The 16,916-nt window shown below is 58.5% G+C and overlaps 1 protein-coding gene across 2 annotated transcripts; it reads right to left on the bottom strand.

The window, feature by feature from the left end:
* Positions 1 to 384: 384 nt before the first annotated feature.
* LOC121658147 (annexin A6) lies at positions 385 to 16,060 on the bottom strand. Of its 2 annotated transcripts, XM_042014680.1 has the most exons (26): positions 15,952 to 16,060; positions 13,598 to 13,658; positions 10,866 to 10,950; positions 10,505 to 10,599; positions 10,239 to 10,352; positions 10,066 to 10,156; positions 9,872 to 9,951; positions 9,739 to 9,795; positions 9,494 to 9,587; positions 9,316 to 9,411; positions 9,144 to 9,202; positions 8,744 to 8,866; positions 8,485 to 8,543; positions 7,994 to 8,069; positions 6,974 to 7,055; positions 6,660 to 6,754; positions 6,147 to 6,260; positions 5,561 to 5,651; positions 5,045 to 5,124; positions 4,796 to 4,849; positions 3,475 to 3,492; positions 2,549 to 2,645; positions 2,194 to 2,289; positions 1,888 to 1,946; positions 1,041 to 1,163; positions 385 to 744 (listed from the first exon to the last, which is right to left on the bottom strand). In XM_042014680.1, exons 2-26 carry the CDS (start codon positions 13,613 to 13,615, stop codon positions 685 to 687), a joined length of 2,016 nt encoding a protein of 671 aa, XP_041870614.1. In that variant the 5' UTR covers positions 13,616 to 13,658; positions 15,952 to 16,060; the 3' UTR covers positions 385 to 684. The 2 variants fall into 2 exon arrangements, with proteins under 2 accessions (XP_041870614.1, XP_041870615.1); XM_042014681.1 differs by lacking the exon at positions 3,475 to 3,492.
* Between the last annotated feature and the right edge of the window lie 856 nt (positions 16,061 to 16,916).

Below are 16,916 nucleotides of genomic sequence, written 5' to 3'. Positions count from 1 at the left end.
TGGCATGTGCCTTTCGACTGCTTCTTCAGCAGCTTGAAAGCACAGGAAACCGCGTGCAAGGACGGATGGATGCCATCAGGTCTGATTTGTATCTCTGGTTTATGAAAGCATCATCCACACACCAGCATGAACCCTGCCGGGGATTTTCAGAGGCATGAAGTGAAGCTCTTGGTGAAGTCCCTGCACTGCTGCCAGCCCCACATGCGTTTTCAGCCCCTTTCTCAGCAGAAGCGTTGCTCAGAGAGGTTTTGTGGTGTCTTCAGGGCCCTCCCTGGAGCTGGGGCAGGGCTCTTGCCCGAGTTTGCCTATGGGAGCAAGGAGACACCAAGGCTCCTCCGTCCCACCCAAATCTGCCCCAATAAATCAACTGCTCTTGCCCCAGGGTCAGCAACAGTGAGGTTTTATTTATCAGATTTTAAATTGTCTTTTCCATCTGGGTAAATTCCTTGGGTTTAGTGGCATGTTTGGGTATGAATTATTTTGCTTCAAGACAGACAATCTCCCTACCCAGACCCCTCTGCTCCCCGCCCCGAGACTCCCCCGCTTGCAATGTGGTGCTGCTTTTCAGCGCAAAGTGAGTTGTTCTCTGGAGGGGACTGAGCGTCCCCTGAAGCCCCCGAAGCTGCGGTGACATCAAGGCAGTGGCTATGTGCTGGCTCAGACATGAAGGGCCCCAGCTGCCACCTAGTCCTCCCCACCACACAGGGCCAGCAGAGCCTTGCGGTAGTCGCCAGAGGTGTCCTTCTGCAAGAGGGAGAGCCATGTCAGAGAACCAGTCCTGGGGAAGTCCAGTTCAAGGTGCTGGGCACAGGGAAGGCACAGCTCCACGTCCTGGACCCCCTGCAGGTATCCTGCAGCAGTGGAAGATGCCAGCACATCCTCTCTACAGCCAGACCAGCCAACACTGGGGCTGCTGGGGGCAGGTTCCCCCTCCCCAGGTGCTGCTCAGCTCTTGAGCTGCTCATGGCTCAGGTCCCCTCAGGGCCAGGACTCAGCCAGACAAGGTGATGAGCCTGGAAGGGATGTCCCTGTCCCCTCACCTCAATCATGTGGTGCAGAGATTTGTCGAACAGGTCTATGAACTCGCCCCGGATGTTGAACAGGTCAATCTCGCTCCGAGAAATCACGATCCGGGTAAGGGTCCTCTCATCTGTGCCAGCACCCTGCAAGGGGGAGCTTGAATAAAAAGCCCTGCAGGGACTGGGGCTCACATGCACCTGGCATCTCCAGCACAGTCCAAGCTGGTGACCAGGCTCACAGGAAGGCCACAAAAATGATCAGAGAGCTGGAACACTTCTCCTGTGAGGAAAGACTGAGGGAACTGGGGTTATTTAGCCTGAGGAAGAGATGGCTCCGGAGAGATCTTTTTAATACGTAAAAGGGGCTTTAGAAAGATGGGGAAAAACTTTTTAGCAGGATCTCTAGTGATAGGACAAGGGGTGATGGTTTTAAATTAAAAGAGAGAAGATTCAGACTAGTTATAAGGAAGAAAGTTTTTACAATGAGGGTGGTGAAACTGGCACAATTTGTCCAGAAGGGTGGTGGATCCCCCCTCTCTGGAAACATTCATGGCCAGATTGGATCGGGCCTTAAGCAGTCTTGAAGATGTCCCTCACTGCTTATTGCAAGGAATTGGACTAGATGACCTTTAAAGGTCCCTTCCAACCCAAAATATCCTATGATCTCTCCTTGGACATATACCGGACTTGCTGTCCAGCCAGACACATCTGCTAACCCTAGCTATTGGTTTGAGCTCAGCCCTCCCTACTCCCTCAGGGACAGCCAGAGGACAAAACCCATCCCTGTCAGGGGGTTAAAGCAGAGAGTCCCAAAGAATCCCAGCACAGCCCTCTCCCATAACCCAGCCCCAGGACGGTCTGTCCGCACCTTCATGGACTTGTAGAGCTTGTCAGCGAAGAAAGCCGGCTTGTTCTTCACACTCCGGACTGCAACACACAGAGGGGAGGGGAAGTGGGCTCATGGCACCCAGCAAGGAGCTGTGGCACCACTGCATCAGCCACAAGCCCTCCTTCGTACAAGGGTGCAGGCCTGGCCCTCTCTAGGGACTCTGTAAGTGCCCCAACCCCACGCCCCACTGGGAGTCTCCATGGCCCAATGGCAGCAGCAATCTGCTGCCACGCTGCCTTGGCAGTGACAGCTAAAGGGGCTGCCTGCCCTGCTGGGAGCACTGACCGATGGCCACGAAGGCGTCCCTTACATCTCCCGACATCCGCTTCTTGATGGCGTGCTCCACGTCGTGGTTGGTCATTTTGATGAACTCCTGGAACACTGGGGATGGGGGAGAGGAAAGGGTCACTGCCCTGGGCACCCAGGAGACTCGAGCCTCAGCTGTAAAGACTTCTGGACCGGGCTTTGGTGACTTCAACAAGCCACCTCAAATGCCAGGCCATACCATCTCTTCCTACTGCCTCATCCCCACCACAGCTGGGGAGAGAGGGCTCAACCTCAGCCTTGGGGGGATCCCCATCTCCCATCCAGCCCAAATCCAAGCACTTGTGTTGTAGCTGATGGAGAAATGTGATCCTACCTCTGCGGAGGTGGGGGTAGCTGCGGGTGCAGAGGATGCTGAGGAATCGGGTCTCCAGGGAGTCACTAGAGTCGTTGCTGGAGACATCAGCAAGTTTCTGGGAGAGAACAAAGAGTGAAGAGAGAGGCAGAGACATGGACATAGCAGAGAGGGACACAGATGTCAAACAGCCCTTCCTGGGACAGCCAGTCTTGACTTAAAACTGTTTTGCAAAGAGGGTGGCCTTTTATGAGCAGGAAAATAGCTGGGGATTTTTTCCCCCTAAGAAAGGCATTTCCTCTGCACAGATGTGAAGCTGCACACTCACACACTATCTCTAAGAAAAGATGTTTTCCAGTTTTTATGGAAAAAGCTCTGCAATGCTCATGGTTAAGACTCTTTTTTTTGTCCTGTGTGGAGGATGTTTCAGGGGTGACCAACACAACCTGAAGAGGAAATTCAGAGCTGCCAGACACAGAAGCCACCCTGGGCCACAGCAGTGCTGCCCACGGGTGAAATGGCTGCTATTCCTCTGCGGGGGTCAGTGGGAGGCTGTGCTCTTCTCACCCATTAGGCTATTGCACGAGAAAGTCACCCCTTCCCCAATTCCCACTTTTGAGAAGCCAGCCCCAAGTCCCACACTGCCTGGAACACGGGTCCTGCATGCAGGCAGCAGGCAGGCTTGGTCCCCAAGGGCAGGGCAGGTGGCTTTCTCCCTCTCCTGCCCCACACTGCAGGCAAGTGCCCTCATTGCAGGTTCCATCTGTCCCCTTGTCCCCATCCTGAAGCAAGGACACCAGAGTCCCAAGCAAGTGAGCACAGCCCATGTGCTCTGAAGAGCCTGGCTTATGGGGCCTGGCTTATTCCCAGCGCCAGCCCTGCACCCCAGGACCTCAGCATCCCCTCAAACATGCAGAAGGGTGAGGAGCGAAAGGGCAGGCACTCACCAGGGTCTCAGCAACAACCTGGTGGAGAGAGAGAGAGACAGGAAGACAACAGGGTCAGAAGGTGCTGCTCAACCTTTATCCTTCCCTGACAAAGCAAGGGAAGTCTAGCAAAATCCCTTAAAATTACCTGTCCCTAGTTCCCCTGCTTCCCCATGAGCAGGACCTGTGTCCTCCTCCAGTTTGGCCTCTACACCAGTGCGTTGGGATGGTGGCCTTTGGCCAAACAAAGTGAGTTCCCCCAGCCCTGGAGCTTGGGTGACAGTCTGTTGCTCCTCAGGGAGCATCCTTGCCTGGCTCTAGGCTGCCTCCCGCCAGCCTGCCCACCTCTGCCAGGCGCAGTGGGATGAGGGGAAGGGCAGCTTTGCTGACAAAACACAGCATGGTGCCAGGTCAGGTGCCACTTGGCTGGCTTGTCCCTGTGCTTGTCATCCCTGGCTCTCTCTGTGCAGCAGGGTGAGGTGAGCAGCAGCACATGCAGCAGGGGTGCAGGCAGGGCATGGGCAGAGGCACAGGCAGAGAGTGTGGCAGGGAGCAGGCAGGGCATGGGCAGAGGTACAGGCAGAGAGTGTGGGAGGGAGCAGGCAGTGCACGGACAGGGACACAGGCAGCGCAGCATCCACTCCCTCTGCTGGCGGCAGCCCTGCTGGGAATGCTGTGGTGCTCTCCCTTGCGTTGGAACATCCAGTGCCGGCACACGACAGGAAGCGAGAGCTCGGGTTTGACCCTGCACAGATCTCCCCAGCCCCTTACAGAAAAGACGTGGCCTGGAGGAGCAGGAGGTCAGGGAGCACAACCCCTGGGTCACAGGTCTCCTGGGACCAGGAGCTGAGCCAGAGAATGGGCCCCCACACCCCCTGCACTGCTTCTGGCTGCTCAGCCATCCCCCTCCAGTTGTGTCTCAGGAGAGGTTTGGAGCACCCCAGTGTGTCAGGGGTTGCCCCATGCACAACACACAAAGGTGGATGGCTCCTGCAGACCAGCCCAAAGCTGTGTCTGAAGCTCAAGAGCCAAATTTCAGCATCAGTGTGTGTTACTGAACCCCAGAGTGGCAGCTCTGCACAAGAAAAGCTGCAGCCTACTGGTTGGGAACTCCCTGGGACTGCTGTCCCCATGCACGGAGCAGCAGAGCCAAGGGCATCAGCAATCAGGCATGGGAGCTTTACCTCCAAGGGTATCATTTCACCTGGCATCTCCTCCTGCAGTTTACCTGGCCCAGCAGCATTTGCTTCCCTGAGAATGTCAATTCCAGACCAGGGCATGCAACATCCTCTTTTTTTTTTTAATGCAAAGCCCATAAGAGCACTGCCAATACGGGTCTTACCTTAGCATCTTCGTGTGCCTGTGTGAGGTTCTCTGGTCCTTCGTCACGGTTGCCCTGTGGTTGGAAACAAAAATCATGGAGCTGGAGAGGGGACATCTCCTGGGAGAGCCCCAAGTGAGGGGGTGGCAGAGTCCAGCAGCACTGCCCAGCCAGGCAGTGATGCTCTGTCTTCTCCAGCCACCGACCTTCTAGACCCCCAGCACTGCCTGTGGCAGGGAGAGGACAATCCCCAGTGAGAGCTGCCCTTACCAGAGCCAGGGAGACGAGAATCCTCTTGAAATGCCCCGATGTGTCAGAGCTCAGGTCATCTTCCAGGCTCTTGTGGTACGCTGTGGAGAAGAGATGGCTGAGCCCTGCAGCTCAGCTTCCCACCTACCAGTGCCTGTTGTGCCCCTGATCCCCACGGGAAGCATGGCTGAAGCAGATGCCTCCATCTGCTGTGTTCAGGCCAAGGGAAGAGGGGATCAGCCCAGCAGCTCTAATGCCCTGAGCATGAGCACAGCCTCTTGCTCCAGGTACTCTGGAGGAAATAGGATCATTGTGAAAGAGCTCTCAGGGAAGGAGACGTTGATGGCAGAGCTGGGGCAGGTCAGAGATGGAGAGAGGCCAGGACCAGCGCTCTGCTGGAGGGACTAATAGACCTTCACAGCACCAAGCCATGGACCCAGCCCAGAGACAAAACTTTGCCTGGGCTCTGGCAGGGCCTTGTGCAGTGTGATCTGTGCCCAGGACCTGGGTCCTCCCCCTGTCTGTCCTGTGCCATACCTTCCTGATAAGCCTCATTGATAGCCCTGATCTCCCGGTTGTTCCGCGTGGCCATGATTTCGATGAGGACGCTCTCATCTGTGCCGGCCCCCTGGAAGAGAGTGGCATGGTGGGTGCTGCAGGTGCCAACACCAGATGGGGACATGGTGGCACTGCCCCACACTGCCAGGCAAGGAGGGGTCCAGGTCAACCATGTGGCAAAAGTTTACATCCAGCAAACAGCCCCAAGGGCTGGTAGGAACCAACATGAAAGTGTCCAAGTATGCTGCTAGTGGGGTCCCAACTGGTGTGACTGGTGGACAGCAGTGCATGTCACTGGTTTGCCCCTACCCTGGCTCTCCTGTGGCTACCAGCTGGCTGAGCATGCTGGGCTGCAAAGAGGCCAAATAGGGCTCCCAGCAAGTCTTGAGTGCAAACCAGGTCTTTGTCCTGATGCTTTCTGATCTTTTCTTCTCTGTAGGAGACCCTGGGGCATGTGAAGCTGGGGGTGCTCACAGCCCCAGGACACCAGCAGTGTGGGTACAGCCACAGCGAAAACCACTTTTTCCTCCCATGCTGGCACTGATACCAGCAGTGTGGCAATTACCTCCACGGCCTTCCTCAGCTGCTTGGCATCGTACTGCGCCGGCGTCAGCATCAGCCCAAGGATCAGCTTGGCCAAGCTGCCCGACAGCTCGGATTTCAGGTCAGCCATCAGGTCCTGCAAAAGCGTTTGAGGGTTCAGTCCCCAGCTGCTTCTGCAGTGGAGGCAACGTGAGAGAGAAAAAAGGGGAAGAGAGCAGGGGGGTTGGAGACATCTGTGAAAACCCTTGGGGCAGTTTAAAGTCCCATATTCGAGTGGCTTTGGGGAGATCCTGGCTCTGGAGTCCTCTGTGTGGAACTGAGGATGGGGCAAGCCAAGGGGAAGAGACACCCTCGCTCAGGCTGGTGGGGCACCAGAGTGGGAGGCTGCTGTGACAACTCTTTCTCTTGGGGCAGGGCATGTGGGTGTGCCCCAGCTGCCCACTGCTGCCTGGGCAGGATTCCTTTCAGTGAGGGGCTGATCTCCATGTGGGAGGGAGCAGAAGGAGGAAGCAGGGTAGGATGAAGGCTGCAGTACCCTGCCATAATGAGCCTTGTAAGCCTTCAGGATCTGTTGCCTCTGGGCGTTGCTCCTCTTGGTCACCACCTCAATGATGGCCCCCTCGTCCGTTCCTGCAATGACAGCAGAGCCACACTGTGTCACCATGTCACCCCTGATCATGGGCACATTGCCACCCCCACAAACTGGTGGGGAAGGGAGAGCTCCCACAGCTTCAGCTCTTTATTCCTCCTGGGGTTTCCATGGAGCCCTGTGGGGGCCATGGAGAATTTTCTGCCCCAGGAGCTGTTGAGGAGAAGCAGGAAGGGCCTAAACTCATGGTCCCCACTTACCCAGGCCCTTCATTGCCTTCCTCAGCACCTGTGCGTCCCCATCATCATTGAAGTCTCCTGCAGGCTGCACAGTTCCTCGCAGCTGTGGATGCAGACGGGTTTAGGTTCATCCCCAAGATGGGAGGGAGGGAGGAATGGATGAAGGGATGAAGGGATGGAGGGATGGAGGGAGGGAGTGAGAGAGGGAGGGAGAGAGAGAAGGAGAGATGGAGAGAAGGAGGGATGGAGAGAAGGAAGGAAGGTGCCACCCAGCAAGCTGAGGCCAAAGCAGGTTCTGTGTTAGTGCAAGCACCTGGGGATCAGTGAGGATCTCCTCGCCACTGTCACCCCTTCCTTTAAGGGGCAAACCATAGCCAGACCAGCAGAGAGCAGGAAGAAGACGGCAACAGACAGTCCCTGGAGTCTCGGTGTCCTGGCCAGTGTTACACCTGCCTGCCCTAGCACTGGGACATCTCAGCCTGGGCTGACCGCGTCACTCAGAGACAGGAGTCGCTGAAAGGGTGCCCACTCCAGCCCTGCAGTTCTACCCTCCAGTGTCCTTACATCTCCATCCTCACAGTGTTCTTTTCTGCAGGGTATCTTTTCTCAGGGTATCTTTTCTGCACATCCCAAAGCACCCTTTTTTGGGAGCTCCAGCTGCATGCAGGGTGCCGCTCTCCATAGTGCCGCCATGCCCCGGCCAGCTCTGGGCTACCCCAGGGAGCAGGAGTTCTTTGGCGGGCACTGGAGCCAGGGCTGCACGTGATGCATTGCACAGACATGCAGGACCCACTGCCCCAAGGGAGGAAGGCCTCAGAGAGAGGAGGGGTTAGTGGAGCCCACAGGGGGCGGCCAGCCCTGCCAGGGTTTCGTCCTGCCAACCTCGTACCCCAAAACCAGAGAATGGCATCGAGAGAAGCCGGGCAGTGAGAGGCAGAGCAGAGGCGTGGGGCTGGCCGTGCCCCGTGGCAGAGAGGAGCAGCCAGGGGTCCCAAGCTGGCAGGCAGCACAGAGGGGGTACAGGGGGCTAGGGGTGCTGACCTCTACTTTGACCGCACTAAGCTCCCACATCCGATAGGCCACCTGCGCCGCCTCGGGGAAGAACTCACCTGCAGCACTGCAACGGGAGGGCAAGGACAGGGGACAGTGAGCCATGGGGGCCCTGCACCTGCCAACAGTCCCCCTCACCCCATCTTGCCCCTCCATGATCCACTGGGCACAGGGGCAGGAGCCAGGTGTTTGCTGTGGGGCTGGATGGGTGGGAATGGGAGAAAATGTGTGGTGAATCCCAGCCTCCCCTACCAGAGCATCCTCCCTCCAGGGGTTTGGCCCTGCCCTGCAGGGCTCCCATGTGCCAAGAAGGGACCATGACATCATGGCTGGCCATGCAGAGGGGCCACAGGGCCCCCTGTACTGAACCACTGTCACTGTGGGTGCTGCTGGTCCAGGTGCTGCACCGGGCTCTGACCCAGAGGTTGTACCCAGCACCAAGGGGATGAAGAGGGACACAGGGGGGTGGCAGGTGGTCTTACTCATCATCCCCTCCACACAGCTTCAGCAGAGCCTTCTTGTACTCCCCAGAGGTGTCCTCCTGGAAAGGCAGATGGAGACAGAGAACCATGCAGTAGGTAGAGTCAAGGTAGTGCCACGGGATGGGCTCACGGAGAGGGTTCTTCCTGAACCTTGTCCTCAGAGATGGACACCCAGCACAGCCCTCCCAGGGGCGCTGGCATCATGAGGGAAGCAGTACCAGCAGCTCCTGGAGGGTGAGCAGGGACCCGCAGCACTCACCTTTATCATGTTGTAGAGAGATTTGTCATACTTGGTCCTGAACACCTCCCGGATGTCCAGCATGTCGATCTCGCTGCGGGACACCATGATGCGGATCAGCGTGTTGTCTCTCGTGCCCAGACCCTGCAATGCAGCAACCCCCACATCAAGCCTGGGATGGCCAAGCAACCCTGCTCAGCCCACCACATGTGGGACCCTCTATCTGATTTCTACCCAGCCCTGGGTCTGAAGGAATAACTCCTTTGCAGGGAAGGGCAGAGACCCCAGGTCACGTAAGTCCTGCCTTCATGGACCTGTGTCACCCTGCTCTCCAGTAGCACCCCGTGGCAAAGGGACCCCTCCTCTGGCCAGCTCCCTGCAGTGCTGGGGGGGCCCTGTGGAGAAGGGGAAATTCACTCACCTTCATGGCCTTGTAGAGCCTTTCAGCAAAATACTCTGCTGTGCTTCTGATGCATTTCACTGCAGGGAGATTGAGGTGTGAGGGATGCCAGCACCCAGCTTCACCAGTGCCCCCAGTGCCCCCAAGGAGCAGTGGAGTGTTTTTGCAGGATCCCCGTGCAGGGCTGGCTTACCCACGGCCAACATCAGCTTCTCAAAGTCACCAGAGAGCTCTCCCCGGATGCTCCTCTCAATTGGCTTCCCAGCAATCTTCAGATATTCATCAAAAACTGTGGGATGAGAGCAAGGAGATGCCTGGAGAAGCTGCCAAGATACCTTCAAGCCCACCCTGAACTCGCAGGTGATGCTCACCCAGGCGGAGATGCTGCCTGCTCCTCCGGCCAAGGATGTAGATGAACTGGGCCTCGTCCGTGCCCCATTTCAGCTCTCCAGCTTCCAGCAGGTCCTTGTGGGATGGCGAAAGTGGCACAGCCTGACTCAAGGTGCTGCCCTTGGCACCCACCCACCTTTTGCAGTCCTAAATCCAGATTGTCCCAGTGCCACCAGCCCCATCCCTGCCCAGATACCACCTGTCACAGTGACCTGCCAAGCCTCACCTTTGCATCCTGCTCCACCAGGTCCTCGCTCACGACATTATCCTCTTCCCTGGCACCCTGTGGGAGAGAGACAAGCTCAGCCCTGTAGGGCACAGGCACCCATCACCTACAGATGCTGGACAGATGGACATACCTGAAGCAAAACAACGAGCATCTTCTTGAAGTGGCCTGACGTGTCTCCAACAATGTCAGCTTCCAGGTCTCTCTCATAGGCTGGTGGAAAAAGGAAGGGAAGAGGTCAGGCTTGGAGAGCTGGATCCCTTCACCTCTGCCCTTCTCATGGCTCAAGAGGGCACAGGGCAGCCCCTGCCCTTCCCCAGCCCTCACCGTCTTTGTAGGCAGCCACCAGGTCATGGATCTCCTGGTTGGTGCGGGAGGCGAGGATCTCGATGAGGCACTTCTCATCCGTGCCGACACCCTGTGGGCAGAGACACAGCCCCATGAGCAGTGGAGCTGGCTGGGGTGTCCTCAGAGGACCCTGGGGGGTGCCCACCCCTTACCGAGATGGCATCTTTGATCTCTTTGGCATCACTATAGGCTGGGGGCCGCATCAGGCTCACGATCAGCCGCTCAAACTTCCCTGTCAGCTCGTACTTCAGGTCTGCAATGAGGTCCTGGTGGAGGGGGAGAAAGGGGCTGGGGGACCCTTTGCTCCACAGCACCTCTGAGTGGGTCCAGGGAGCAGTGGGTCCCTGCTGGGTGGTGGCAGCCACGGCCACTTGTGTCTGCAGTGGGGGCACGGACCAGGGAGTGTTCCTGGCTTTACCTTCCCATAGAGGGACTTGTAGGCTTGGCAGATCTCCACCCGCTGCTTGTTGCTTCTGGATGTGATGAGGTCAAGGATGGCCTCCTTGTCACTGCCTGTGGGGACAGCCAGGAGTCATGGATAGCCCGTGGCTGGGCTCACCACAGCCACCCTGCTGTGCCCAAAGCTGCTTTGCAGTTGGGGCTGGGAGGACAGGCAGAGCCAAGCTGGGTCCAGGGAGGAAAGCAAACCAAGAGAGCTTTAGCACACTGCTAAAGCAGTGAGTCATCTGAGAGGGGAAGGGATGCAGGACACCCAGGCATGCAAGGGTTAACCGAAGGAACAGGGCACATCAAGGGCCCGTCTGGAGGAGCATCCTTACCAAATCCCTTCATGGCATTGTACAAGGCCTCTGCATCCTGGTTGGCATCAAAGCCCTGGAAATCCTTCACTGAGCCCCTGTAGACCTACAGGAAAGGAGGGGAGAAGGTACAAGGGGAAGGAGCAGCCCCAGTGGCTTGGGGGAAGAAGTTGAAGCTGAGCAGGATTGAGGTGAGATCCGTTTTGGCTAAGGCTGGCCAAGGCAAAGCTCAGCCTCAAACATAAACAGTTGTTCTCCTCTGCAGTTGTTTCCTTTCCTGTTTGCTCTCCCTTCCTACAGAGGGAATTAATTTTCCAGTGCCTGTTGCAAGCAAGGAACCACTCCGGATGCTGAGGATGCCCAGGCTCGCTCAGCATGGCCTCCAAGCAAGAAGACAAATTTACAGACACAGAGTCATCATGGGCTGCTAAGTGGAAAACACTGAGAAGCACCACAGCTTCCAACAGTTTGTCCTGCCCCAGCATGCACTCCCATGGGGCCCAGGCTGATCCAAGGGTTGGAGCAGAGACCCTGGATATTGGGAAGGACTTTCCTGAGAGCCTGAGAAATCCTGGGGGTTGGCATGATCCACTTCTATCTGCTCTTCTGCCCCTTCCAGGCTGCACAACAGGGAGCCAGGAATGACACCTCCAGAGACCTCAGGAAAAAGGAGGGACCAAGATCCCCCTCCCCAGGCCAGTTTTGCCCAGGGGAATTCACCCCAGGGGAGCCTGGAACCAGACTCTAAATGAGATCAGCACCACCCTGGGTGGAAGCAGATGTGAAACCATCCTGGTCCCCCATAAGGAACTGGGATACGTCCCCACCAGAGGCACAGAGTGGGAAGAACTGAGCAGCAGCATTTCCTTAGTGGTCTTGCTGGGAAACAGGAGGGCTGGGAGCTGAGCTGGGGCTGTCAGCTGCGTCAGCAGCCTGGGAAACTGAGAATCCTCCCTTGGCTCTGCTTGTACCATGTGCCAGCCGGGTGTGTGCACCTCCCTGGGCTCATCTACTCAGGATCTGCTGCACGGCTTCTTTAAGATCCTCAGGAGCTGTGCAGAGGCCCAGGCCTGCTGCCAGCATGGACATCTAAAGCCAGCATATCCTCGGAGAAGATGGGCATCAATGTCCCTGACCCAGGAAGTGCCTCCAGGAATGTGCCCAAGGAGATGGACTCAGGGCAGCTCCACACCCACCGCTCCCCTGGGTCCCATCCAGTGCCTCAGCACAACAGCTCTGCTGCACATCCCACCCAGCACCTTCAGAAACAAACCACCCTCTCTCCTCTTATTTTCCAGAGAGAAACTGGGCACATCCCACACGCCCTCTTGGGAGGAGCTGCTGGCATTGGTGTCCCATGTGGCAGGGACCACGAGGAGATGCTGCCCTTCCAGGGAACCAGGCGGGCACGGGACAGATCGTATTGCAGGTGATGCATTGGGAGAGCTGGATTTAGCCCCACTTCCCGGCAGCTCCCAGACCCTCCTGGCTTGGCACAAGCTGCTGCCACACACATGCCTTGCAGAGATGGAAATAAATTGCAAGGCAAAGGAGGTGCCTGGAGGCAGCAGGAGTGAACAAGGGTGGCTGGAGGGTATTGGGGAGTCAAGATGTTGGCCGTGGTTAAATGGAGAGGAGGAGCAGGGCTGTGTTTCTGCCTGCTGGGCCATTGAAGCATGAGCTGCCTGCCTTGCTGGGGCAAGGGAAACTGAGGCAGGAGCTCAGAGCTGTGTATCACCCCACACTCCCTGCATTCTCTGTGGGAATGAGCCCCAGGGAAGTGCGGGAACATCAGTTAGGATGGAAACAGCATCCTGCCCACTGCATACTCCTCATACCCCATCCCACTCTCCATCCTGTTTCAGCTGCCAGGGGCCTCCTGACGCCCCTCCTCCAGCCTCTGAGTCACCCCGGCCTGTCCAGGACCTCCCGGCTAAAAATAAGCCACGCTGGGGCCAGGAGGGTGGAAGCAAAATTCCCAGCGTGGCTTCACTCTCTCCCACTCTGTGGCTGCTTGGGGTCCGGGACCACCACAGGGAAATGTTCGCCTGCACTGTGCCTCAGTTTCCCCACCTAGAGCAACCACTGCCTCAGCTGGGCAGGAAGCTTTGGGTAAAAAGGCTGGAGGAAATAATTGCTTGATTTCTCCAGGGAATGGAAAGCAGAGCCCGGCCCCGGCAGTGGAGAAGGGAGGCTCTGGGCTGGGACTCCACCCCTGCCAGCAGGCAGGCTGTGCTGAGCCAGCCACAGCTGCCCACCGAGGCAGGGTTTTCCACCCACACTGAGACGTTTTCCTGGCTGCAGGGGAGCACCTGCTCACCCAGCTGCCACATTGCACCAGCCCCAGTTTGGAGTGGGAAGTAATCCAGGCTTGGGAGAGGGGAGAGACCCAAACAGGGCTGCACGCCTTGCAGCATGCTCAGGCGGGATTTTTCTCCATCAAAAGTCCAAATCCCCAGTGCAACATCTCTTCTCCTCCCCTTCCCACGGCCCTGCTTCTCTTCCCCATCCCACTGTGGTCCCAAAGGATTTTTGCTCCTTGCTGTCCCTGCTCCCCAGCCCAGCACTTCCCCCATCTGCACCACATCCAGACAGCACTAGCTGGAGAGGCAGGAATGTAAACAGGCTCTGGGCAGCATGGTGTCCATGCACGTCACCACCATCCTTGCTGCTGCTGGAGATACTGCCCCAGCTCTGGGGTCTGCCCTGCGGCACCCCAGGACCCATCCCTGCCGTGTGGAGGTCACCCTTACCTTTCCTTTGGGTGCCATGGCTTCCCAAGCTGGAAACCACTGGAGCGAGGGCAAGGAGGAGCTGTGGAAGGGAACAGAGAGGTCAACATGAACCAAAGCCCCTCTCTGTAGGTTGTGTTAGTTAAGGGAAGGTTTGCTCCCTCCTGGGGTGTGGGTGTGGTGCCCATGGGAGGGAAATCCAGGTGCTGCAGGATGGACTGGGGAGAGGGGCTTTGCTGGTCACCCTGTAGACACCGAGCCTTTGGTATCTGGCACTGAGGGCACCCCACAGGCCAGGGGCAGTGCAGATGGGCCCTGAACAGCTTCCTGCCAGTACCAAGAGAAACCACAGGGAAAAATGTGCTGAATATGTGGAAACGGGCCGAGCATCCTCCGCAGGGCTGGGCCTTCTCGCTGCACCCTGCAATGTGCCTTCTTCTCCCCTGCAGCCCCCAAACCCTGGGGCCATCCCAGCTTTAGCAGCTGCTGGGGACATTCCCTTGTCACATGGCACTGGGCAGCCCCCACAGGATCCCAGCAGCTTTTATCTGAGTTTCTGTACAGCGATCAAGGCCACCATCAGCCCCACACATCCTTGGAGACCAGCAAACACAGCTGGGTTTCCAGGGTAACTCGCAGGTTGTTTTCTAACACCAGCACCATTTATAACTGCAACCCATTGCGGTGTGGGCTCTCCCCACCCTCTCAGAGGAAGTCCCCCAACAGCGCCATTTGCTCTGAGGAGCTGGTAGAGGGAGAAAAACAGCTGGAAAATGGAGCCCAGCCATGAATGAACCGCTGAGCGTCAGCTGAGGCCAGCCATGAGGCCCAGCCCCGCCTGGCTTGTTCACCCTCCCTCTGAGACACGTTGCAGAAAAATTCAAAGCCGAGCAGGGCCACCCTGGGGGATTTCTGACCCCAGGGGAGTTCGGTTTCATGCCATGGAGCGAGCAGGAGAAATCACGTGAACTTCCCTGGCTTGGCTGCACATCCCTGCAGGAGCACCCGGGCAAGGGGAGACCCAGCCCTGCAGCCATCAGTGCAGCTGGGTCCCCCTGCTTGGGTACAGGAAGCTTTTAGCACCCGCAGGCACTCTGGTTGAGGGGAGAAAGTTCTGCAGAAAAGCAGAGCTGCCTTCACCTCCCTTTCCCTCTTCAGCTGGGGAGGCTGTGAGCCTCCCCCCCTTCACATGGCTCCTGGCTGTGGGACAGCCCCCACACGCCCCACACGCAGTGGGGCCGCACTGCAGCCGGGCATTGGGTGGGTGCCAAGGGATCCCACCCCCGGCACATGCAGCCTGTTAATGCCACTTGGGAGCCCGTACCCGAAGCTGTGCACCCTCCTGGGAGTGGGGAAATCCAAGCAGGGCACAGCCCTTCTCCCTCACTCCATGCATGTGGCAGCAGGGCTGAGACCATCCAACTCATCTCGGCAGTGGTGGAGAATCGCCAACCACACCCAGTCCCCGACTTGTCCTTGTAGTGCCCCATCCCTGTCCCCCCTTGCTGCTGCCAGCTCTGCAGAGGCCGGGGGAGCAGCCCCGGGAAAATCCCCAGACAAACACACCACATCCACGGGCAGCAGTGCCCCAGCGTGGGGCTACACCTGCCCCCCATCCCACACTGGAGAAATGTGGCTTATGGGGGTCCCATGAGAAATCCTAAATGATGTGCACAGCCTTTGTGGAAGCCTCTGTTTCGCCAGCAGTGCACCCCTCCAGCCTCTCCAAAGCCTCCCCCCAGGTCTGAGCTCAGGGGCTGCACCCCAGGAGCCCGACTGCCTTGCGGGGCTCCCCCAGCACGGAGGCCACAGCACCCAGTGCCCCGCCACACGTTGTCCTGAAGCAAAGGGAGCTTCCCCGGGTTAAACAAATAGCGGCACCCATCCTCCTGGTGGAGCTAGGGACGTCCCCAAAGTGCCCTGCCCCACCCCACTGCCAAAAAGCCTCCCGGGCCTTCAAGAGCTCCGAGCCTCTGGGCTGCTGTGGGTTGCGTTTACCTGTGCAAACCGGGCGGGCACCAAACCAGGGGGGATCCTCAGCTTGGATCCCAGCTGGAAGGAGGGATGGGTGTTTCCGCAGCCGCACCGAAGCACGGACTAAGGCGCATCCCGGCCGGGACACACCCAGCGGGGCCCGCAGCCCCGCCAGCGCCCACCTCAGAAAGCACCCACCGGGGACTTGTCAAAAGGGAAAGATTTTTCCTAAAAAGAAAAAACCCCAGGGATTCCCCCCGCAGCCACCCCTTGGAGAGAGCCTCCGCTTGCACAGCTCACCCCCCAGCCAGGGCTTTCCACAACTTTCCTCCCCCCAGGCCATTGCGGAAAGAAGTGCCCGGCCCCCGCCCGTCTCCCGCAGCCCCGCAGCGCGCACTGACCGCAGCGCGGAGCCTCTGGGTGCGCTCGCAGGAGCCGCCGCCGCCGCCGCGCTCGGGGTGCTCTTATGGCCGAGCGCTCGTCCTTGGCGTGCAGCTGTTTCCTGACGGCGAGACGTCACCGCCCCCGAGTCCCCGCCTGCCATGGCCAGGGCCACATCCCACCCCCGGTGCCGTGCCAGGCGTCCGCCGGGTGCCCGCGGTGCAGCGGCGCCCAATGTCCCCCGCAGCATCACCCTGCCCCTGCCCGGCTGTGGAGAAGGGGGTCGCCTGGCACAACAGCCCCACTGGTGTGAGCAGGGGCACTGTGCCAGCGGCGGTGACACGCACACCACCAGGCAATACCGGTGATTGCATTTCAGCTACGGAAATGTCACTCACCCCTGCTGACCCCCAGCTGTGGTTTCCTGGTGAACACCAGGCGCAGGGTGCCCCACGGCCTCCTGGTCCTGCCGCCTGCCACGTCCTCCTGCACCGAATCAACCCTTCCCTGCTCATGGCTGGGAAATGTCCGTCCCTGGCTCTCTGCAGGAGCCAGAGGATGGAAGAATGGCTGGACATTGGCCCCCAGGACCTGCTTAAGGAGGGAGGTGCTGACCAAGGCTCTGCAGTGAGCACCCCTGCGGCACGACCCGAGCTGGCACCATGAGCTGGTTTTCCCCCCAACCATCTCTTCCCATGCTGCAGACACAGGGATGAGGTGCAGGCTGAGTCTCTCCAGGATGCTCCTGGCAGGCTGTGCCATTGCCTGCAGTGCCCCGAGGCCGTTTCCTTCCCTGCCTCACCCACGTTAACCCGGCTCCTTCTTTGCCACCACCCTTTGCCCAGCCAGCACAGAAGCCACAGCAGGGCTGGAGGCCCAGTCTGACAGCAGCAAGAGCAGATAAACTCAAGGGACCCCTGGAGATGCTGAAGGCTGCTGGTGTGTAACCTTTCAGGCATCCCAGCCCTGGTGGTACTCACTGGCT

This window comes from Corvus kubaryi, unplaced genomic scaffold, assembly GCF_017639235.1.
Source record: "Corvus kubaryi isolate FWS band 111438036 unplaced genomic scaffold, C.kubaryi_AGA036_p1.0 split2-37374, whole genome shotgun sequence".
NCBI lineage: Eukaryota > Metazoa > Chordata > Aves > Passeriformes > Corvidae > Corvus > Corvus kubaryi.
Note: the sequence above shows the minus strand (reverse complement) of the source record. Positions and strands in the feature narration are given on the sequence as shown.

What these genes read in the sequence shown, in the direction of transcription:
- LOC121658147 (XM_042014680.1), bottom strand. An exon ending in ACAAGTCCCTCTATGGGAAG is followed by an intron (nt 10,353 to 10,504) that starts GTAAAGCCAGGA and finishes CCCCTCCACCAG; the next exon opens with GACCTCATTGCAGACCTGAA. An exon ending in TGGTGGAGCAGGATGCAAAG is followed by an intron (nt 9,588 to 9,738) that starts GTGAGGCTTGGC and finishes CCATCCCACAAG; the next exon opens with GACCTGCTGGAAGCTGGAGA.